Source organism: Coffea arabica, chromosome 1c, assembly GCF_036785885.1.
Source record: "Coffea arabica cultivar ET-39 chromosome 1c, Coffea Arabica ET-39 HiFi, whole genome shotgun sequence".
In the NCBI taxonomy this organism is placed as follows: domain Eukaryota; kingdom Viridiplantae; phylum Streptophyta; class Magnoliopsida; order Gentianales; family Rubiaceae; genus Coffea; species Coffea arabica.
This window is the reverse complement of record NC_092310.1, coordinates 48498258-48522310: the sequence shown is the minus strand read 5'-3', so window position 1 is coordinate 48522310 and position 24053 is coordinate 48498258. Positions and strand designations below refer to the sequence as shown.

The window sequence follows — 24053 nt, the reverse complement described above, 5'->3', positions numbered from 1 at the left end:
TGTATGTCTAATATTGTAGACTTCCATCTACATATGAACAATTAATTTTCCATTATACAGTCAAAACAAAGGGGGAAAAAAGAGAGAAAAGAATGGGATTAGCATGAAGAATAAAGGACGAAAAAAAGAAAGAAAACCCAACAAAGATTAAGGTTAAAAGGGGAAAAAAAGAGCCTAACCTTGGAGGGGCAGACTTGCAAAACTTCTGAGAATAATTTAGATGCTTATACGCTGTCATAGGATATGAATTTGTGACGAGTTAGAAATTGGTATGTTGTCATATTTTATGATCACAATTGTCAAATTTATTATTCTTATTTTATGAATTCTATCATGACAAACGATCTTTTGGTAACTTATCCGGTGATCTAATATAATTGAATGAGGATAAGTGCCCTGCCTTTTCAGTCAAGTAAGTTCCTAGTGCTAGTCTTTTGATTAGAAGATTAAGAATAAGTAGGGAAAGTGTAAAATCAGTGGAAAAAAGCCTATAAATGGAACGTTGCGTTGGAAAACTACTTAGTAAATTATTTCTCAGCAGAAAAAAAGGTGGGTTAATTACAATTTGTGCCCTCATACTATTATTAATTAGCGTTTAAGGCACACACTAATGTGTGTGCAACGGATAAAAAATTATTATTAATTTTTTTTTGAATATATTTGATGAATCATTTTCAAGAGAATTGGATTGATATATTTGATAATATAAATAGTAAACAAATTCACCTAAATAAAGTGAATAAATAGATAGTTACGTGATAGTAATTCATAACCATAATTAGTAGTAGTCAATATAAATAAGGATTTGCTAAATAAGTTCAAAATTAAAATAATAAGAAATAAATGGTACATGAAAAGAGGAAATATGTAGTAAGTAGTTACCAAAATCAGTTTAGAAAAAATATAAAGTGACATAAATTTATTTACACCAAAAGTCTCTTCTCCTTTATATATAGTAAGTATAGATATATGCTTGTGGTGGGTCTGCGATAATGAGATAATAATTGGGGATAAAAAAATTGTCGGATATGATAAATCAGTCCAGACCTGACAAAGAAAAGAGCAATTATGTCCACTAATTGCCTACACAATTATGTGGTATATTTAATATTCCAAAAAGAAACGGTAATTTCATTGTTAAAAACTCTCCAATTACCTCAATTTTTTTCACATTTCTTATAAAATAATTTACATTTACGCCATAAAAAAAGAAAAAAGGGTAAATTAGATTTGAAGAAAAAAGTCAAGTATGTTCCAAGTGCTAGTCTTTTGATTAGAAGAGTAGAATAAAAAGGGAAAGTGTAAAATCAATGGAAAAAAGCCTATAAATGGAAGGTTGAGTTAGAAAACTACATAGTAAATTATTATCAGACAAAAAAAAAGAAAAAGAAAAAAGGCGGGTTAATTACAATTTGCACCCTCATACTATTATTAATTTGCGATTTACTCCTTGAGCTATCAATTGGAGCACTTAAATACCCTTTTTTAAGTTTTAGTTTCCTTCTTTTTTAAAGCAGGAGAGTGGATGGATTTAAGAAGCGGGTAGGGGACTAGAGGGATTTGAATACTTAAATGCCTTGTAGGTCAATAAGTCAAATTTATTAAAACTAGTAAATTTTTATGGCTATTTTATTTATTAATAAGACTTTACTGCCCTAAATGAATAAGACTATTTTCCTAAATATATGGAAATTAGGGTACCAAAGATCTTTAATCCAAAATTAAGTAAGAAAATTCATTGACTTTCAAATGATTTGAACAATGTACTATAATTTGATAGTTTAAAGTGCTGAAGTGATACTAATTTCTAGTTTAGTGTGCAAACCACTAACGATAGGTAGAGGGTGCAAATTGCAATTAAAGAAATTTGAAGAGAAGACGAAAATCTAAGTGTGACACAGGACTAAGTTTTCAATTACAGAATGAGTGTCCCTCTCGTTGTTTGATATAAGTAAGGAAACAACTGTGCTTATTCTATCACAGAATACAGTAAAAAAAAAAAAAATATCTTGGATATCCCCACATGTTTGTTAATTATAAATGTTGACCTAACTAAGAAGATAGAATATAAAAAAACTTAGTATGATTATTGAAATATTACAACATAAGTGGATTAAGATATGTTTTATTCTGTTTTAGTCTCTTAATAGAATTTTAATTCAAGAGGACTAGAAGGTTTTGCCACTTCTTCAGATTTACTTAAACTTACACCCAACTCAAATTAACTAGATTAGATAGAATGATTCTGTTATTACTTGGTAGATTAGATAGAATAATTAGCCATGATGCTAGTCCAAAATAGTCATAAGGTTAAACTACGTGACCAAGTTATTGAAGATTAGTGTTTAAAGCACACACTAATGTGTGTGCAACTCATTTAAAAAATTATTATTAAAATTTTTTAATATATTTGATCAATCATTTTCAAGAGAATTGGTTTTATATATTTGATAATATAAATAGTGAAAATTCACCAAAATAAAGTGAATAAAAAGATAGTTATCGGATAGTAATTCATAACCATAATTAGTAGTTGTCAATATAAATTAGGATTTTCTAAATAAGTTCAAAAAATAATAAAAAATGCATGGCACTTGGATGAGGAAATAAGATGGTGGTAATCAAGGGCAGTTTAGAAAAAATATAAAGTGACATAAATTTGTTTACACTAAAGCCCCCTCCCTTTGTATATATAAGTATAGATAAATAGATATAGATATAGATATAGATACATGTTCGTGGTGGGTCTGGGATAATGAGATAATAATTGAGGATCAAATATTGTCGGATATGATAAATCAATCCAGAACTGACAACGAAAAGAGCAATTATGTCCACTAATTGCCACACAATTATGTGGTATATTTAATATTCCAAAAAGAAACGGTGATTTCATTGTTAAAAACTCTCCAATTACCTCAATTTTTTCACATTTCGTATAAAATAATTTACATTTACGCCATAAAAAAAGAAAAAAAGGGTAACACGAACCAATTAACCCTTACATATTAAAATCAAACTTGTATTCATGATGCATACAAAGAAGCATATCTATTTGCACTTAAAAAATTTTAATATTACCAGAATTCTATACAATTTTTCTGGAAAATATTTTGACATTTATGCGGAAAAATAATAATAACGTGGACCTACTTTTCATTCAGAATATATTAAATATTAATGCATATAGAGTTGCACGTTAATAAAAGAAGAAATATATATATATATATATATATATATATTTATGTATATCTATGTGTGTGTGATACAAAACGGTAAGTATATCTTGTTACAACAGGTTATCAAGAAAGTTTATTACTATGTATTAAACTCTATCTTTACAAACGAAGTGGCAATAATGTCACTATGTATTAAGCTCTATCTTTAAAAACGATGTGGCAATAGTAAAGGGCACAGTACAAGAATTTCATCTTCGGAAAAATAGGGAAATCTGTTCCTATCCTCGTAACTATCCTCATCCGAAAAAGGCGGTATACTGGATTAGTTGCCAAAGATTTTATTTTATTTTTTTGATTGTGATGAAAGAATCTAAAGTCTCAACGTTAAAATTTCCTATCTATAAATATAAGCATCTACTCGTCTGCCAGAGCACATTATAAGTTTCTTCAAGTCAAAAGTTCTCGGGCTCTTGAAGGTTAGTCTTCCTAATTTTACAGTTGTTTAATTATTTCATGCCAATCATATTATTTTTTTTTCTTTCTTCATTATTTGACTGTCTTTTTAAGTAGAAATTTAATAGTTCATATCATAGTAGATGCAAGTCTATAAGATTAAAGGCATATCATTTCTCTCGATTTTGACTTTTGTAACCGCTTTTTTAAGTATTGAGGATGATTGCTCTATTATCTAATTCTTTTGCCATACAAGAACTTGCACAATATTTCTTGTTCAATGTTTATTATCATATTGGTGTTTTACAAATTTGCAAGCTTTGTAATTTTTTCGTGATTTTTTCATGTTAGTAATTATGAAAATTTTAAAATTCAGGATCAAAAGAAAGTTGTGAGCAATGGGTTCGAGTGGTTTTTTCCCCACAGTGGGAATTTTGTTCCTATTTGCATGGGGAGCAGTTGCAGAACAAGGAGAATACATATTATACAAGGACCCAAAACAGCCAGCTTTTAGAAGAATTAATGACCTAATGTCAAGAATGACACTTGAGGAAAAAATTGGGCAAATGACACAGCTTGATAGAGTCTATACAACTCCTGAGATATTGAAGAATTACTCAATTGGAAGTTTGCTCAGTGGTGGAGGAAGTGTTCCTCTTCCAAATGCAACTCCTAAGGATTGGGTTGATATGATTAACAATTTCCAGAAGGGTTCTCTTTCTAGCAGGCTTGGGATCCCTATGGTTTATGGGATTGATGCTGTCCATGGCCATAATAATGTCTACAAGGCTACCATATTCCCCCATAATATTGGTCTTGGATCCACCAGGTAAGAGTCAATAAATGCTATGAACTTTTATTTGCCTTTTTTCTTCAAAAAAATCATATACTAAGCGACATACACAATTTAAGCTATAAAAATAAACGGATAACTCACCTATTAGCATTCAAGAAATATGGTCTTGTCTCGTTAAAAGTCTAATGTTATTCGGCAACTAGTTTTAATCTCTCTGCCATTTAACAAATTGACAAACTAGCCTTCATATAAGAAAAGTTTCCAAAAAGTTTTGCCAATTAAATTCAAATCAAAACCTTTTAGGTAACTACTAAGTTGTCTTCCTTTTGGATGCAGTGGAAATTATGTTGTTTTTCGCATTCCAAGAAAGTGAAAAGTCTTTTTTTGTGACTCTTTTTTTTCATTTTTGTTTTTGGTAGTGGATTTTAACCAGCCTGATATCTTGATTTATGTTGCAGAGATCCAGAGTTGGTGAGGAGGATTGGAGCAGCAACTGCTCTTGAAGTTAGAGCTACAGGAATTCAATATGCTTTCGCTCCATGCATTGCGGTATGAATTTTCCCAGTGCGATTATTTTTTTCTTAATTTGACTCTGATTAATAACAATAATATACCATTAATTTTGTTGAGTCAATTAACTAACTATTTTTTTATTTGGTTTGATTTTCTTCTTCCAACTTTTACAATTTCATAGGTCTGTAGAGATCCAAGATGGGGTAGGTGTTACGAGAGTTACAGTGAAGATCCACAAATTGTGAAAGAGATGACTGAAATTATTAAGGGATTACAAGGAGAAATCCCTCCAGGAGGACGTAAGGGTGTTCCTTATGTTGGTGGACCGTAAGTCTCTAGCAAAACTCTCTCTATATATAGACATAACAATTGAGAGTCAAAATATGGTCTTATTATGACTCTGAAATTCTTCTATATTATTAAAACGGTTTGGCTAACTGGTATTTAATGGACACTTGTTAAAATCGCCTCAAGTGTTAGTTTTTCTTTTTTTTTTTTTTTTTAAAAATGTAGTTAATTTGAAAAAATATCTAAATGCAGGAAAGTGCAATAACGGTGATTGCGTGTATTTATTTGATAAATTAGGTGTAATTTAGGTATGTTAAAACTATGCCCAGATAAAAAAAACCCTTCCTTGTTGAAATCATTCATGTTATTTACATAATTTTTTTATGCAATTAATAATTCCAGATAGAAAATAAGTCCTAGCCATTGAAAGAAAATTACTGATTTTGTTCCTTTTCTAGGAGTGAAGTTGCATCACTGTATAGCTGTCTTTTTACACAGTTTTCCCTTGGTACCTCCTACACAGGGACAAAGTTGCAGCTTGTGCAAAACATTTTGTTGGTGATGGTGGAACGACAAAGGGAATCAATGAGAACAACACTGTGACTGATTGGCATCGATTGATGAGCATTCATATGCCTGGATATGATGCCTCCATCATCAAGGGTGTCTCAACTGTCATGGTTTCCTACTCCAGCTACAACGGACTAAAAATGCATGCCAACCGTAACCTTGTAACTGATTTCCTCAAAGGCAGGATGAGGTTCAGGGTATGATCAATGAATCCCAGAATGATATGACAACGAGAAAACAAAACTTATCTCTGAATTTACTAACGTCTTTTTCTGTAACATTTTTTTGTAATGTTTTTCAGGGTTTTGTGATATCGGATTGGCAAGGAATTGACAAAATTACAACGCCAGCACAAGCAAATTACACGTTGTCTGTTCTAGACGGGATTTCAGCTGGAATTGATATGGTCAGTAGTTCAGATTTTCTTGACATTTTGCATGGACTGATAAATTGAAGGGAAGTGAATTTATGACATGAGTTCTTGATTTTTGCAGATTATGGTTCCTGACAACCACACAGAATTCATTGATACTTTGACTTACTTGGTTAAAAACAACTACATCCCTGTAAGCAGAATTGATGATGCAGTCAGGAGGATTTTGAGAGTCAAGTTCACCTTGGGATTGTTTGAGAAACCTTATGCTGATTACACTTACATTGATCAACTGGGTAGCCAGGTGAACAATATTTAGAATAAACTAATAATCCGTGCAATCATCAATAATTTGTTGATCAGTTCAAAAACTTTGAAGTATTTTAATTATGTGACTATATTTTTCATGATTCAACAGGCTCATAGAGATTTGGCTAGGGAAGCTGTGAGGAAATCACTTGTGCTGTTGAAGAATGGGAATAATGCTGATGAACCATTCATTCCCCTCTCCAAGAAAGCAAGGAAAATCTTAGTTACAGGAACTCATGCCCACAATCTGGGATACCAATGCGGAGGCTGGACAATTGCATGGCAAGGACTCAGTGGCAACAACCATACCACTGGTAAATATTTCACCAATCTTTTCCAATTTCAGCTCAAAATTATCAAAATTTCCAATTAATTCATAATTTTCTATAGCAAATGACAAAATGGTCATCACACTTTTTCTTCCAATGGAACAGGAACCACAATCTTGAATGGTATTATTGCAGCAGTTGATCATGGCACTGAGGTTGTTTACAAAGAAAGCATCGACGGTTCTGATTTTGTCACGGACAACAACTTCGACTATGCAATCGTTGTTGTTGGTGAGCCTCCATATGCAGAAACTGCAGGGGACAATGCCAACTTAACCATTCCTGAACCAGGTCCATCTACAATCACCAACGTCTGTAGCAGTGTCAAGTGTGCTGTTGTAGTCGTATCCGGCAGACCTCTTGTGGTTGAGCCCTACCTTTCATCCATTGATGCTTTGGTTGCTGCATGGCTCCCTGGAACTGAAGGCCAAGGAGTTGCTGATGTTCTCTTTGGAGACTATGGATTCACCGGAAAAACTTCTCGTACTTGGTTCAAGACTGTTGAGCAGCTGCCAATGAACTATGGTGATGAGCATTATGATCCACTCTTCCCTCTTGGACATGGCCTCACAACTGAGCCTGATCAAAGCTAGATAGAGATCGTTATTGGTCATGAAAAATTTTAGATTTTTTTTTGGCCCATTGCTATTTTAGAGTCATATTTAGAGTTTCATTAGTTTGTAGGTATCAAATTACAAAGTAGATAGAGAGTTCTGTTTAAACAATCTCATCTTTCTAAGCTATTGGAGTAATGTTTATTGACAATTCATTGCTTTCTTGAGAATATTGTTGCTTTTTTTTTTTTTGTTTTTGTCGTTGATTGTAGACTATTCACCCTTGTAGTTATTTTTTAGCCTTCTAAGTATAATCTTTGTGCTTAATTTATTGCATTAGAGCTACAATGCATTCCATAATAATTTACTGTGCCAAATTTTTGTCAAATTTAAATTTCTACCACAGGTTAGAGAGGAGAGGAAAAAAAATAGTCAAAGTTTCTTTTTTCTTTTTTTGTTTCTGGGAATAGAAAAATCAAAGTGGTTTAACCGTTTCCATGCATGTATCTTTTCGTCAAAATTAGTCAAGTAACAAGCAGGTGTTGCTGAGTAGTAATTTCAGGCCGTGGGTATTTCTCCCCTTTTCTATCCAAAAAAAGGGAAAATTTGCACAAATTAAAAAAAAAAGTGTGGTCATATGCTGTTTTTATTAATAAATATTCTAAATCTTACAAAGAGAAAGAGAGAAGGGAGGAAACTCGAGCTCTATAGTATTTCTAATATACTTACGCTCCTTCCAAATTGTTGAGTTTTCAATATAGTTGAGCTCAAGTAATACAGTAATGAGTTTTAAGAATTTAAGAATTGGATCACGTGTGCATTTCACCAACATAAATATAACCAAATGAAAAGCATATATATACTTAGGGCTTGATTAAGTTAAATAAACTTGTCTTGAAATCAGCTGAAGCCACGCTAATTCGAGTTAAACTTTAAGGAGATTCTCTTAATAGTGTAGTTTTATAAACTTATCAAGAAGAAATTAGTATCTTAGCCCTGATTTTGATCCCTTATGAGTTCAATCTTGGCCAAGTTGGTCCATAAAGTTTTTGAAAAAGCTTGAGTTAAGAACAAGGTAAGTTTCGGTCCTAAAGTGCCCTAAAAAAAGTTAAGTTTGGGTCTTGAATCCCAACTTTTGCAAATCCAAAGAGGATGATCATGGCTTAATTCTCCAATCAATTTGGCAAATTTCATTTAAATGCTCTCAATTGGTGTAAAATTAATAGCATACCACAAGCATTGGTTTTTGTAACAATATAAAGGATCAAATTGGTCATGTAAGCTGATAGAACACTGAATTTGTAGTAAGAAAAAAAATAAGTACAAAGAGTTCCTTCCTGTAAGAAGTTGAAGTGGTACAAATGCTCAATGATTTACATTTCATCCTCTCTAATGCCCTCCAGCAGCAATTGGCTTATTTTTTTCACTCCAAATCAAAATGGAAACAATGATTTGCATTTGATCCACTCTAATGATTACCAGCAACAATTGGCTTAGTTTCTAGTCCAAAACCAAATGGAAACAATGGATCATAGTGAGGATCTCCAACATTCATTGGTAGTTGATCAACTCTCTTGAACCAAGTTCTTGCAAGCTTTCCTGTAAATCCAAAATCTCCAAAGAGAACATCAGACACCCCTTGGCCTTCAGAGCCAGGCAGCCATGCAGCAACCAAAGCATCAATCTTTGGAAGGTGATGCTCAATCACAAGAGGTCTGCCTGAGATTAGCACCACAACACACTTGACATTGTTGCACACATTGTGGATTGTTCGTAGGCCTGTTTGAGGGATTGTCAAGTTGAGATTGTCTCCAAATGTCTCCACATAAGGAGGCTCTCCAACAACAACAATGGCATAATCGAATTGCATGGCTTTAACAAATCTGCTACTAGGTTTCTTCCTGTATTCCACTTTTGTGCTTGGATCAACTGCAGATTTGATGCCACTTAAGATTGTGGTTCCTGTCAAGAAGAGAGATATGATCAAGGGAAATTCACTGATAATTTCACAAAAAGTAGAGCAAAATCAGTTAATGTAACCAAAAGAGTGTACTATATTATACCAATGGTATTGTTGTTGCCTGCCATTCCCCTCCATGTAATGGTCCAACCACCACATTGCAAACCTATATCATTGGCATGAGTTCCAGCAACCAGAATCTTGTGTGCTTTTTTAGGTAGAGGAAGCAAGGGATTATTTGGATGCTTTCCATTCTTCAATAACACTAGGCTCTTCCTAACAGCTTCTCTTGCCAAATCTCTGTGTTCCTGAATATGCATATACAACTCATTTCATAATTCATATTGCTACTTGGGATCTAACGTGATAGGAGAAAGAGAAATGTTTATCGCATGTTAAGTAACCAATTACTTAATCTACCTGACTTCCCAATTGATCTGCAAAGCTAAGATCAGCAAAGGGTTTCTCAAAAAGTCCTGCTATAAATTTAACTCTTAAAATCCTCCGAACTGCATCATCAATTCGACTCATTGGAATGTAGTTTTTCTCTACTAGAAAGGTCACGGTATCAATGAATTCAGTGTAGTTGTAAGGAACCATGATCTGCACAAAAAATACAGTCAATATTCACTGGCATTGATGATTTCCTCACTATCATTTCAGTATGCATAAATGAAAATTAGTCCATTGTTATATAATCTCTAACCATGTCAAGTCCAGCATTGATTGAAACTTCAACGGAGTATGTATAGTTTGAATGGGCAGGATACGTGATTTTGTCAATCCCTTGCCAATCAGAGATGACAAAACCCTGTCAAGGCAAAAGTAAATAAGGTTGGAAACATGAACTGGAACATATTGAAGCTCTAAAGTTTTGGCAATCTAGAAATCATGGGATGGTCATGTATACCTTGAAACCTAGGGTTCCCTTAAGGTAATTGGTAATAAGATCATGATTAGCATGCATTTTCACTCCATTCCAGCTGGAATAGGAAATCATGACTGTTCCAACACCTTTCCTGATGGCGTCAGGGTATGCAGGCATGTGAATGTCAAGCAATCCCTTCCGATCAATGATGGTGTTATTCTCGTTGATTCCTTTGACAGTACCCCCATCGCCCACATAATGTTTTGCACAACCAACCACCTTATCTCTACAATACAGATGAAATGACACTCTAGGTAAGATAATATGTTTTATTGGTACTTCTAGTAATGCTACTAGTGACAAAATATAGCAAGGACTTACTGTCCACCAAGATAGGGATAACCCTGAGGATGGCCTTCGGGTATATCACCTTGCAAACCAGACACAATTTCAGTCATTTGCTGCACAATAGTGTGATCCTCACTGTAGCTTTCGTAGCATCTGCCCCATCTTGGATCTCTACAAACCTTTTATAGCAGCATTCAAGAAAACAACTTAACATAGTACTATTGGAGCAAAATCTAGCTTGTGTGTAATACATCATAGATCTACTCGATGGGAAGGAATTCTAAGGTTCACTAAGACTTCAAGATGATGGAAAAAGGTTCATAGCACAGAATGTATACCGCAATGCATGGAGAAAAAGCATATTGAATCCCTGTTGCTCTGCACTCAAGAGCAGTTGCAGCTCCAATTCTTTTAACAAGCTCAGGATCCCTGAAATGCAACTTTTACATTAAAAGATGCAGGTACAGAATAAAATTTTGAAAGACTATGTGATCAAAATGAACTAATCCTTCAATCTTTAGTCCGAAATAAGACATTAAGAGTATGTCATCTAATTTCTTTACTAGCATTAGTTTATTGATCAGTTATTCTTTCAACAAAAACTGATAATCAACCTGATTCTAAAATTGAGTAGTTTCTTTGTTAACCTTCATTAAGATTTTCAATAGCTTCTAAGAGGCAAGTCCAATCCAAATCTGTTTCCTAAGTTGTGGGATGATGTCAGTTGCCTACCTAGTCACTCCAAGGCCAACATTGTGGGGGAAAATTGTTGCCTTGTACACATTGTTGTTGCCATGGACAGCATCAATCCCATAAATGTAGGGAATGCCAAGCCTAGTAGATGTAGCACCTTTTTGAAAGTCATTTATCACATCAACCCAATCTTTGGCAGTAGCATTTTGTTTAGGCCAACTTCCTCCTCCACTAAGCACACTACCAATGTTGTAGTCTTTCATAATATCAGCAGTCATGTTTACCCTTTCCATCTGTGCCATTTGACCAATTTTCTCTGCTAAAGTCATTCTTCGCAGAAGATCCTCAACTCGAGTTTCAACAGGCTGTTTTGGATCTCTGTACAACAGTGCATCTTGCGCGTGGGTTGGAGATATAGAAAAATAAAAAACCAGAACCCCCACTAGGACAACCATTGTTGGAATACAAATCTTCAAAGCCATTGCATAAGGACCTGTACAAGATAAACTCTTAAACCTGCAAGATCAACATACAAGAAACAGATTAAAAGTTAGCCTAAAATTGTGTCAGAAAAGATATCCAACTAAAATTGTATCATAAATGATATCCAATTCTCCTTTCTTTCCCATTTTTCTTTCTGATGATTTGTTTCCATCACCCTAAGAAGATGAATTCCCTATTCAATGTGTATAATGTGGATAGAATGGAGACTCGAAGTATCAAACAAATCATAAAACAACAAGGAGATCTTTCATTTGCATGCTAATTAATCATGATCAAGATAGAACGTTTATCAAATAACATACATTCCTGGAACAGGCATTTTCAAGAAAATGGCCCTCTAGAGTCTATAGGCTAAAGACTCCTTCAGGCCACGAAGACCAGAAATGTTGATCTTGTGCAATTACCTTAGGATATGTCCCAAATGGAGCTGGGACTGGGGTATATCAAATCCAAAATACCAACAACCTCTGTACACAAGAGTTTAGATACAATGGCATAGCCTTTTCTTTTGAATCGGATACAACGGTATAGACTAAATGGCGTATTTATAGTCAGAAACTTGGATGGTGCAAAAAAAGTTTGTCCTAAAATCTTGCTGTAATGTGTTTCTTCATCTCTTGTTCCTTGGTTTAAAGTTGGTGTCCCAAATGGGGAGAATCAGAAAAGTCGCTCCCTGAATTGACGTACCATTGAGCTTAGAGTACATGGCCAACTTTAGCCATCCAATTTTGATAAAGATGTGCTTTTCAGTTTGACAAGGATATACGTTTGATCTGGATTAACTTTCCAAGTAGGATTATAATATCTGAACAAGGATTGATTCCTTCTTGATCAAAATTACTTGGATTTCTGCGATAGAAAGTAGCCGGATTTTGACATTCATGCAACTCAAGGAAAGGCAATTTCTTGAACAAAAATAATATTTTATAAGATTTTTCTAAAGTTCACGTCTAACTTATCATATGAATGCACACGCTCACATTTATTATATATCTTGCATTTAAACACTCTCTCAAACCGTTCAAATACTTTTTCCGAATTAATTACATTCTTGTCAAAACGCTAATACCTGAAATCCCTCTCTCTCTTAATAGGTGTTTAGCCAAAATTGCATTAAAAAAAAAAAAGATTTTTCTATGCACCCGTTATCGCACTTAATTTGTGCCAAAATTATAGTGTGAATGCACATGTATTCACTTACATTTCAATACTTCACTTTATTTAACTTCAATTTTACAACAGACAACACCTTAGGGCTGGCATCCACCATTAGACAAACTCTTTTTTTTTTTAAAGGGCTTATTAATCTGAGAAGAGAATGAGCATGCGAAGCCTACGCCCACTATAGTACATGAATAGTGACAGCTTAATTACTTTTTTTATTTATACACATATTACTGGGAAGTGGGATATTAGTATTTAGTAACTTAAATATTCTGTGTTGAAAGTGTTCATCAATTAGAGAATTGGACGTGTAGACCTACTCAGATTTTCACAATATTTGCCTGTTGAGAAGTCTTTGAGATAATAAAAAGAAAATTTTGAAAAAATAATGTTACTAATGAAGTTAGTGAGAAACTTAATAAGGGTAGGCTAATAAATCAACGATTAGATTAGCCCATTTGCTTTGTAGCAATACAATTAGTAATGTCGCAATGATAATTTTATCATGTACTGTGTGAGATTTGGATCAGTCATGGAAATTTATGCTTCAGATGAGAGGCCACGGTCTTTATTTTAAGGTTCCTTTTGGAAATTAATTTACAAACTTTACAGTATAAGCATACATTTTTTTCGAGTTGGATTAGACAAAAATAATGATGGCTTTTTTTTTTTTTTCTTTTCCTTTCCTCCCTTTTTCGTCTCTCTTGATTTTTCTGAGAAGGTTAGATGGCCCTGATTTACAAGTTTCCTATGCATTGGTATGCAAGTACTCAAATTACGTTCCTTCCACCAGCAATCTGGAGATGATATCAAGTAATATATATATATATATATATATATATATATATATATATATATAGTTACCAATGCCTTGTGCAAATTAAGTACTTCTTCACCATAATCTGGTGATGATATTGAACTTTGCAGCTGACAGTGTCATGGTTCAGACATGTTCTTTCAGATTACCTATAGTTACCAACTAAATCTTTAAAGACTCTGCTGCATTACAAAAAGAACCAGACAATTGTTACAGACAATTGTTATTGCAGGATTGACCTCTCCCTGAAGAAACTTGCTGCACTCTATACAACGAATGCAGAATGCAACAGATACTTTAAGCTTAACATCTATAGCATAAACCATTGCAATCACACACCACATGATTTAGTGGTTAAATTAAGTGGTTGGTGATAACAACCACTCGTACCTGCAGATCTGGATTGGTTTCCTGTAACCAAACCAACTGTTGTAAATAGAATAATAGTTTTACTGCCTCTAAAAAATTGGAGCCACCTAGCCTAATTTAGGCTCAAGGAATATGTTGAATACGCCAGTTGTTACATTTTAGTTGCCCTTTTTAGGTTTTGTTGTAAGACCAAATCCAAAAGGAAATAGAGGATCATAATGAGGATCACCAACATTCATGGGGAGCTGATCCACCGACTTGAACCAAGTTCTTGCAAGTTTGCCAGTGAAACCATAGTCACCAAACAAAACATCGGCTACTCCCTGTCCTTCAGTCCCTGGAAGCCAAGCAGCCACCAATGCAGATATACTTGAAAGATATGGCTCGACTACAACTGGGCGGCCTGAGATAATAACAACAACGCATTTGACAGAGCCGCAGACATTTTTTATGGTGCTTGGACCAGGTTCAGGTATTGTCAGGTTCAGGCTATCACCAGCCCCCTCTGCATATGGAGTCTCACCAACAACAACAATAGCATGGGAGAAACTGTTGGACTTAACAAAGTTTGCGTCTGGATTTTCATTATAGATAACTTGCGTTGATGGATCAACTGTGTTCTTTATGGCAGTCAAGATTGTGGTTCCTAAAAAAGGTACATTCAATTTAAGTTTGACAATGGAGAGATCAGGTTAAAGCAGCTTATGGGGCTCGCTTCATAGAACTTGATCACAAATTAAAAGCTGCAATCCATACCTACTGTGAGGTCATTGCCGCCATGTCCCTGCCATTCTATGGTCCAGCCTCCACATTGATAACCCAAATTATTGGCATGACTTCCGGCAACAAGAATCTTTGGCGATTTCTTAGGAAGAGGAAGCAATGGCTGATTATCAATGCCATTCTTCAGAAGCACAAGTGACTTTCTTACTGCTTCCCTTGCTAGTTCTCTGTGTTCCTATAGAAGAAGCATCACTTGATGTAAAGAGTGAGCTCCAAACAGAAATAATATGAAGACCAAAAATCAAGCAATAATGGAAAAAAAAGATCATAATTGTCACCTGGCTCCCCAGTTGATTTACCAGGCTTAAATCAGCCAACGGGTTCTCAAAGAGACCCATCGTGAATTTAACTCTCAAGATTCGTTTAACAGCATCATCAATCCGGCTCATGGGAATGACGTTTTTTTTCACTAGAGAGGTTAGATCATCAATGAATTCTGTGAAATTCTCAGGAAGCATGACCTGTACAACAGAAAATCATCAAAAAAATTCAACACCAAATGCAGCAGACAATTTTTAAATAAACTCCTCCAGCATTTTTCTTTCATTACTCTTCCCCCCCCCCCCCCTCTCCCCCTCCTCCTCAGAAACCTGTACATCAAATAGCTACTTAAATTTTGCTTCATGTGTCGTGATTTCTGCAACTTAAGTCATTTGGACTAACCATGTCAATTCCTGCAAGAACTCCAGCTTGGACAGAATAAACATAATTAGAATGGGGTGGATCTGTAATTCTGTCGATACCCTGCCAATCTGATATTACAAAACCCTGAAACACAAGCAGGAAAACAATCATGCTCCGAGCTCTCCTACTTCATTCAACTTGGTGGGATTGTATATCAGTCTAGCATTACCCGGAACTTGAGTTTGTCCTTGAGGAAGCCTGTCACAAGATCATGATTAGCATGCATTCTCTTTCCATTCCAGCTTGAGTAGGAAACCATCACAGTAGCTACACCCTTTCTGACAGCATCAAAATATGCAGGCATGTGAATGCTAAGCAACCCCTTATAGTCAATCACGGTGTTGTTCTCATCAATGCCCTTGACCGTGCCACCATCTCCCACAAAGTGCTTGGCACAAGCAGCAACTTTTGTCCTTTAATGTTAAAAAAAGCCAATTAGTAAGGAAGCCAAATGATTTGAAACTTGTTTACATGCTGAACCCTAGCTTTCAAGGACAAGTTCCATATGCAAATCATTCTTATCATAATCCAGCAATGAGTCTTCCTAATTCCACCTGGAGCAATTAGAAGTACAAACTGAATATATGTGCTGGAGTAGGGCGCATTGTGTCTTTTCGTTCCGAGTTACAAGGGGTGTGTGGCTTGCTAAGAGAGAGCTCCAAGAAAACAAAAAAATAATTGACTTTCACCACTCTATCAAAAAATGATTTCCAGTCTTGGATGAAAATAAGAAATGTCATTTATACAGTCAAGAAACCAACAGGGGTTTAGGAACTTGTAAGTTTCAATAACCTAAATGAGGTAAACATTTATGAAAGCTACTGATATTAAAAACAAAATGAAGAAGAAGAACAAGCTAAAATCCACGTGTCAGAGTACCCTTCAGATTTTAATGATTTGGACACAACACATTTGTAAAATGCAGAGGGAAGATACAAAATAAGTTTCAATGAACTTCAGAGTAAAGTATTTATAGGTTCATACTTTCCAGCAACAAAAGGAACACCTTTGGGTGTACCGGCAGGAGCATCTCCTTGTAACCCGGGGATGATCTCAGTCATTGCTTGAACAATTCTGTGGTCTTCACTATAGCTTTCATAGCAGCGACCCCATCTAGGATCCCTACACACCTAAAAAAGCAGAACTTTTAGCCATCTAACTAACTCAAACAGCACAAGGTAAAAATCGGTCTAATGCTTATTTACCGCAATGCAGGGAGCAAAAGTATAAGGAATCCCAGTTGCTCTAACTTCAAGTGCAGTTGCAGCGCCAATCCTCTTCAGGAGTTGTGGGTCTCTGACGCAAAATTGAAAAGATTTCGGTAAGAGGTTACGACAAAAGAGATTTTTTTAAAAGCATACGTGGGATGAGAAAATCATCATTAGAAGACACAACCATATAGCCATGTATACATTGAGGATGCTACTGACACAAGCAAGACTTTGGTAGTACATCCCTAGAATTTTTCAACTTAAGGGCCAGAAAAATTGCTATTAGTTATGCGAATAAGAAATTTCTTTTATTCCAACAATGTAGCTTTTCTTATAGGACTTCAAACTCATTTTAACCTCCTATCTTGGCTTGGAATTCAAACCAGAACTGGCTCTGCAAGAAAGTTTCATGTCCCCTTTAGATACCGAAATTATATTATGGCTTTTAGTTCTTCAATCGGGACTTGAGAAAACGCCATTTAAAAGTTACTTTGCCTTTAAGCGCTTAGCTTACTTAACCAAACACATTGAAAGAATGCAGCTATAGGTTTCAGGTTTTTTTTATCACTCTGGATAAAATGCGATATTTCTAAAATCACACAATAATTGTATTGCACCAGGTAGCTGTTCCAAATATCTACCAAGAAAAGAAGCTGTAGCTAAAATTTGAGCTAAACAATCAATTATCTAGGCATTTTCACTCGAACTGAAAGAATCACAATGCCAAAGAAAATAAGAATCATCAACGTCATGCCAAGTCCGCATAAATTTTGAACTTGACTCATGTCAAAATTCTAAGAATTTAACCAACTAGTTCAACAACTGGCAATAGAAGAACGAACAAGGAAGCAGAAAAGGCTTTTTTGCCTGCAGCACAGAGATCCTTACCTAGTGACCCCAAGGCCAACATTGTGAGGAAAGATTGTAGCGTTATAGACATTGTTGTGCCCATGAACGGCATCTATTCCATATATCATAGGAATTCCAAGGCGGGTAGAAAGGGAACCTTTTTGAAACTCATTTACCATATTGATCCAAGTTTCAGCAGAGGCCATAGGTGCTGGAACACTCCCTCCACCACTCAAAACACTCCCTGCCACAACCACCATAACCAAATCCCTCTAAGAACATAGTAAACACAAGAATCACAACAAAAATTTGTCTATCACTAAACATCAGTAACACCATAAACAAATCATACACGAATCTTTATTAACTTGGCATGGAATAATCTAAACAAGGAATCTCCCAACAAAGATCAACTTCAAAACTCAAATTAAACGTACACGAAAAGATTAAGTTTTGAATGTTAAGAAATTCAAGAAAGTGACATTTACACTAGAATTGGACAGAGTGCTCAAATGTACCTACGAAATACTTCTTCATGATATCAGATGAAGCTAGCTTTCTCTCAATCTGAGTCATCTGTCCAATCTTTTCTTCAAGAGTCATTCTGCTCATCAAGTCCTTTATTCTTGCACTTATTGGCTGCTTTGGGTCTTTATACTTCAAATAAGCAGCTCCTTCTGCAACTGCAGCAGACCACAAACACAAAAGTACCGCACACCCCATCAGGGATATCAACCTTCCCCCCATTTTTCCCACCTTCATTAGCCCTTTTACCAGCAAAACCTGAAACTGCAATACAAATGCACAAAACTTTTCAAAACTGGCATCCCTGCAAAAAAGGCTAAAAACCCAAGATTCAAGAAGTTAAGGTGAACCAGAATAATGGGAGTAGGCCAACTTACTCAGTGTGGAATAGGGAACTTCAAAGAATGTGAGCTATTTTGAGCAGTGCGTGTTGTGTGTGCTTTTGGCTGTCCCTGGTAAGCTATATATGGGATAATGGTAAGCTATATATAGGACAATTTTGATGGTAATTTGAGCTACGCTTTTGCATGAGGGACATTTCTGACATGGAACGGACGAATAAAATGGTACTAAAAGAAAAAGAAGGTTGGCGGAGGAAGCTGTTGGGACATGATTGGAATTCGGACCAGCCAGCTGATATGGTACAAATTGCAACGGTTATTTTGGGGAAATGATTAGTTTAATGAAGCCTTTTCGGCAGTAGAAAATCACTCAGTTCAAATTCAAAATTGTACCCATAAACAAGGAACGTGGCATGTTTGTTCCCTAATTCCTTGATGTTTCTTCTCATTCTTCATTTCTTTTTTTTAAGGGATAATTTCAGAAACCTCCCATGAGATTTCTAACAGTCTCACTCACCTCTCCTAAACTTTGCAAAATATCAGATACCTCCCTTGTCAGATTATTGGGCCCTATTTGTGATATCATTGATGATGAATTGACAGATATACCCTCATAACTTATGATATATTTTGAAGCTATTTTGACAGAATTAGTTAAATGAGTAATAGAGATATAACTTTTGATATAACTTATGATATACCTTCTATTTCACTTTACACTTTTTATTCGTAGTACAATCACCAATGAAGAGTTTAACACTAGTATTACCTTTCTCTAAAGTCATGTATTTCATATGTTTTTTTTGTAAGACAATTATCTAGTGTAACTCATTACTTATATTTGGGTAAATTTGATTTTCAAAAATTCAATGACGTAAATTGTATATTACATCATCTCATAAAGTGATGCGACACAATTTGAGGTATTGAATTTTTTGAAAATCGAATCTACCTAAGTTTTGGTATTCAAACAAAACTTGTTGAATAAATTTGACTAACTACAGTGTGAATTAATTTTTTTTTTAAAAAAAATCTCAACTAAAGTATCTAGCACTAAATGAAATGAAGTATCTTGCTACTTCATTTCATTTTTCACAGAGAAAATCGCAAAAAGAGTTATTAAACTATTGAGAATTTGGTTATTTGATTGTTACACTATTTATTTAACTGCAATTGCCATTCACTCAATTAACCAAATAGTGAAATTTTTTTTGTGACTTAACTAGTAAAAATTTATACTTTTAATCACTCAAATTATAAAACTATAAATTTTTTTTATATCACTAGAAGTATGTTTCAATTAATTGAATGATCATATTAGTTAAATAAATGTCTAATAGCTAAAACAAAAAAATATATATAGTATTGTGACATTGCTTGAAGAAGACATCTGCATTTGTCTCTATCTGGTTCAACTTATTACTTCTTTTTTTTTGCTTTTGCTTTAGCTCAAGTTGTGGATAAGCAAAAAGGGCATATGTGGAACACAAATATCATCTCACTCCTCAAAATATTTTTTTAATGCTCATTTTTCTGACATGGGCTGATCTTGTTACTCCAACTATAAGTTCAAATCTGATATTTTGCAAAGCTCAGGAGAGATGACCCTTTTTTTTTAATAATTTCAGAAACATTTCCTGAGATTTTTAACAGTTTAGAAAGCTCCCTCCATATTGTAAAACCACACATATGCCCGTATTAGCGCAAAAGTACTCTATTACTCTTACTCCTCAGAGAATACTTAAAGATATTTGTCAAGAAAAAGAAAATTAGAAATATAAAAATTGAAAACAAAATTCGATCTCTCTCTTTCGTTTCTTCTCTTTTTACCCCGTTGTCTCCTTTTACACCCAATTTCCCTGCGCCACTTTCCTTCTCTCCTCCACCCAATTTTCCTTCTTCACTTAGGGACTAAATTTCATCCATCAGCTCCTGCCCTCTGGTGTTTGTCCCCTTTCTTTCCCCTCTCATTTTTGTCTTCTCCTTTCATCCAATCTTTTTGAAAATGTGATTTCGGGTCATCCTTTTATCTTTTCATTTTTGGTGCAGTAGGTTTGACTTTTCTGCATGTATTTTATGTGTTTGATTATGATAAAAATTGGTCATGTCAAAGACCAAGAGTTTGAGAGTTAAATATTGGGCTCAGAAAACGGATCGTTAAAAAAAAAAAAAAAAAGAGGTTGTAAATAGAGGAAGAGGAAAGGCAATTTGAGGAGTGAAGCGGGTTGTTGATGGAGTGTTTTTTTGGGTAAAAATTGAGGTTGAGTTTATTATGTTTAAATGGTTTTGTCAAAATCCAATATTGATGAGTTTTATCAAGTATGGGAGGTGCTGGGTAAGGGGAGGGATTAGGGGGGCTGTAGAAGCGTTTTGGGTGCCGGAATTGTTGGAATTGATGGCGGTCTTATTTGGAAGAACTTAAAAGGAAATCAAAAAAGGAGTGCGAAAAGATTTGACAAAAAGATGTGGTGCAAAGCAGTTTTGCTTACTATTTAGCAATTGATTTCTATTCGGAATAGGGATTGGGATGTTTGCTTGGCTTTGGTGATAGCCAAGGAAGAAGTAAGAAGCAATAAAAAACTATTTTTTCCTTTTTTTCCTCTTTTTTTTTTTTTTTTTTTGTAGAAAGGGTTGCCTAAGCCTTGGTAGCAAAATTCTTTTTTAATTTTTTTCTGCAAAAAGGGTAGTTTAGGTCATTCGAAGGAAAATGTAGCCTCCTGAGCCTATTTTGAAGTATAAAGAGTGAAAGTCAGGCAGGTGAGTGTAATTTTTAAAATTTAAGCAGAATTCCTTGAAATTATTAGAAATCTCAAGGAGGTTTCCAAAATTATCCCTTTTTCTTTTTAATTCTCCCAAAGTAATATACTTAAGTCTAGTCTAGCTACATAATTGTTTGATTGAATATACTAACTTCATTTTTTTTTATGTAGGTGAGAAGTCTCGAATCCAAAACCTCTTACTTATACTCCCTTCGCTATATCATCCAATCCATCCATCTCTAGTTAAATATGATAACTTGATGTACTATCAACACTCAGACATATTATTTTCACTATGTGACTCAAGTTCAAGTAATAGATTGTTATGTGAACTGAAAATATTAGATACACGTGAGATGATGTACAAATTTTTATTATGCATTGTAAACTATGTAACCCTATTTGAAGACCTATATTTGTATTTGTATATAGATATTGGATAACTACAATGGCAATTCGATGCTGAGAACAATTGGCACTCGGTCATATGAGCTACTCATCATCTGGAAAAATTAATTTTATCCTTAAAAGATACGAAATTTGCACTTTTGAATACTCATTTTTTGATTTTTCACTAATAGTTGTAGTGCCAAAAACACCTTTTTGGACACTTAAGAATTAATAGGAATAAAATATTGAATACATGTGTGTTTGTTAATGTAATGTTTCATGTCTTGTTAGGTACTGTAAAATAAAATATTGAATATATCTCTTATATGATCCTCCGAATTAAAAAACTTAAATAAAAATGCATATCATTTCACTCTTGTCATAAACACAAAAAAAAAAGCCAAAAACAAATAAAATAAATAAAGGCATCTAGTTGGTCAAGGAAATTGTGACATAAAATGCCTCTTGGAAGAGGATACCATAATTTGGACCAAAAATTTAAATATTATTTTACTTGTATTATAAACATAATTTCGAATCGCATTTTTTCTCACATACATTACATTATAAAAAAAATACTACAATATTATTTTAAATAATTTTATTCAAATAATCTCCTATCCAAACAAACACGTTTCACAATTTAGAGGTGCAAGGGTTCTAGAAATGGAACATCCGCAATTGGCTTGACATGTGTTTTAAAACTCAGACCGGACCGACCGGTTCGACCGGTCAAATTGAGAACCGACCAAGTGCTCAGTTCAAGTTATGCTAAAAAATCGGGTAAGTAAATCCAGTCAAAACCAAGTTTGACAGGAAAAAAACCGGATTTTTCGGTTCAATCAGCATTTTTTAAAAAAAAAACTCAAAATTTTTCAATATTATATTTTCATTCCTAAATTGTTAAAAATTATTAATATACCTCAAATATTTCATACTTTATCAATATTTTCTTAAAGTTTGGCATTATTTTTCAATTAAGTCCATAATTTTAATTTTAAATTTGTTAATGCTCATTAAATAATATAAATTGCTACTTGATTATTCTAATTTCTTTGTATTTTTTTGTTAAATATATTTGAAATATCAAATATATATATGAATATACCTTTATTAATATTAACATGTTATTAGGTATTTTATATATAATATTTTAATTTTTAAATAATTTTTATTTATGATATCATTCGGTTCAACTCTTATCGAACTCGGTTGAACCCATTGATCCCTGACCCCTAAACTTGACCGAATCGATACCCGGTCCGGTTCTGAAAACATAGCTTGACATTGGGGAAAGTGTGTTGTAATTCTAATTACGGAACCGTCCCTGTTTCCCGTAACTGATGCTGACCTTAATCAATAAAATCCTATCAGTTACAAGAACAAGACAAACGAGCTATGGAAAAGAGTAGAGTAGATAAGCCTTTGAAAAGGATGGTTCAATGAATTAGGAAAAGTGAAGGTAGATGTGTTCAACATTTTTTGTTAGCACGTCATCAGAGACCGAAGGGATGGTTCTTTATATTGTGAACGTAAATGAAATTTTGCTGAAGTTCCACAACTTGTGTTTTATGATCCAAACACACAACAAAGATTTAGTGAATGGTAACTACCTTCCTTGCAATTCTTTTACCACCATGATTTGCTCAAAATTTTCTATTTAGTGAAATAAATTTAAATTTGAGATTGGATGATCGAGACCTTCGGGTTGAATACTACTCATATCAACATAGTTTCTTGAAAATTTATTAAATTTTTTTATCATTACATCCAAGTGAAAAAAAGAAGGAGAAAAAAACTTAGCTTGAAAATTCTTTCTCTCTCTCTCTCAAAGCTTGGCTTTGTTTATATTAAAAATTTGGGATAATTTGAGATACCTCCCCCGATGTTTCTGACAATTGCACTTAAATACCCTCTAAAATTAAAAATTACACTCACCTTCCTTTGATGGACACATTTGATAAATATTGCAACCCCTGTCACTAAAAGAAAGTTAAAAAAGTGGTAAAAGGTACTTACACATAATAATTTTGCCAACTTTACCCTCTATATATTCTGAACAAAATATTTGCCACTTTGTTTATAAAAATTGTTTAAAAAAGAGAAAAAAGATATGAAACCAATAGGGATTCTTTTAGTACAACAAAGAGTACATATAAAATTTTGCGCTTTTGATCGTTAGAAGCAAGAAGAGCTGGACAGGTTGCAACAGCTATATCTTGGTAGCATATAAGTTGGATAAAATGTAAAAAATGAATGCTATTTTCAACTCTTGGCATTCTTCCTCTCTATGGCATTTGAGGAATAATAAAATCAATTTTGCTTCTCAGGATAATAGTTGAGAAATGACAAAATCAATTTTTCTTTTTGCAGATGCTTGCGCTAAGAAGCAAATTAAACAAATATTATTGTTGTAGGCAATTT

General features: G+C 34.1%; 3 protein-coding genes across 3 annotated transcripts; 1 reads left to right on the top strand and 2 right to left on the bottom strand.

The window, feature by feature from the left end:
- Positions 1 to 3631: 3631 nt before the first annotated feature.
- Positions 3632 to 7594, top strand: LOC140035063 (uncharacterized). The gene is made up of 9 exons (XM_072074528.1): positions 3632 to 3655; positions 4009 to 4461; positions 4887 to 4977; positions 5123 to 5268; positions 5753 to 5996; positions 6101 to 6205; positions 6294 to 6476; positions 6591 to 6795; positions 6916 to 7594. Exons 2-9 carry the CDS (start codon positions 4031 to 4033, stop codon positions 7401 to 7403), a joined length of 1893 nt encoding a protein of 630 aa, XP_071930629.1. The 5' UTR covers positions 3632 to 3655; positions 4009 to 4030; the 3' UTR covers positions 7404 to 7594.
- A 1068-nt stretch (positions 7595 to 8662) lies between these two features.
- LOC140006611 (uncharacterized) lies at positions 8663 to 12252 on the bottom strand. The gene is made up of 9 exons (XM_072048792.1): positions 12142 to 12252; positions 11273 to 11749; positions 10879 to 10969; positions 10574 to 10719; positions 10235 to 10478; positions 10031 to 10135; positions 9745 to 9927; positions 9428 to 9632; positions 8663 to 9326 (listed from the first exon to the last, which is right to left on the bottom strand). Exons 2-9 carry the CDS (start codon positions 11713 to 11715, stop codon positions 8833 to 8835), a joined length of 1911 nt encoding a protein of 636 aa, XP_071904893.1. The 5' UTR covers positions 11716 to 11749; positions 12142 to 12252; the 3' UTR covers positions 8663 to 8832.
- A 1633-nt stretch (positions 12253 to 13885) lies between these two features.
- LOC140035062 (uncharacterized) lies at positions 13886 to 18673 on the bottom strand. Its single transcript, XM_072074526.1, has 10 exons — positions 18517 to 18673; positions 18133 to 18403; positions 17654 to 17858; positions 16760 to 16850; positions 16539 to 16684; positions 15724 to 15967; positions 15534 to 15638; positions 15149 to 15331; positions 14844 to 15045; positions 13886 to 14733 (listed from the first exon to the last, which is right to left on the bottom strand). Exons 2-10 carry the CDS (start codon positions 18374 to 18376, stop codon positions 14246 to 14248), a joined length of 1908 nt encoding a protein of 635 aa, XP_071930627.1. The 5' UTR covers positions 18377 to 18403; positions 18517 to 18673; the 3' UTR covers positions 13886 to 14245.
- Positions 18674 to 24053: the final 5380 nt, after the last annotated feature.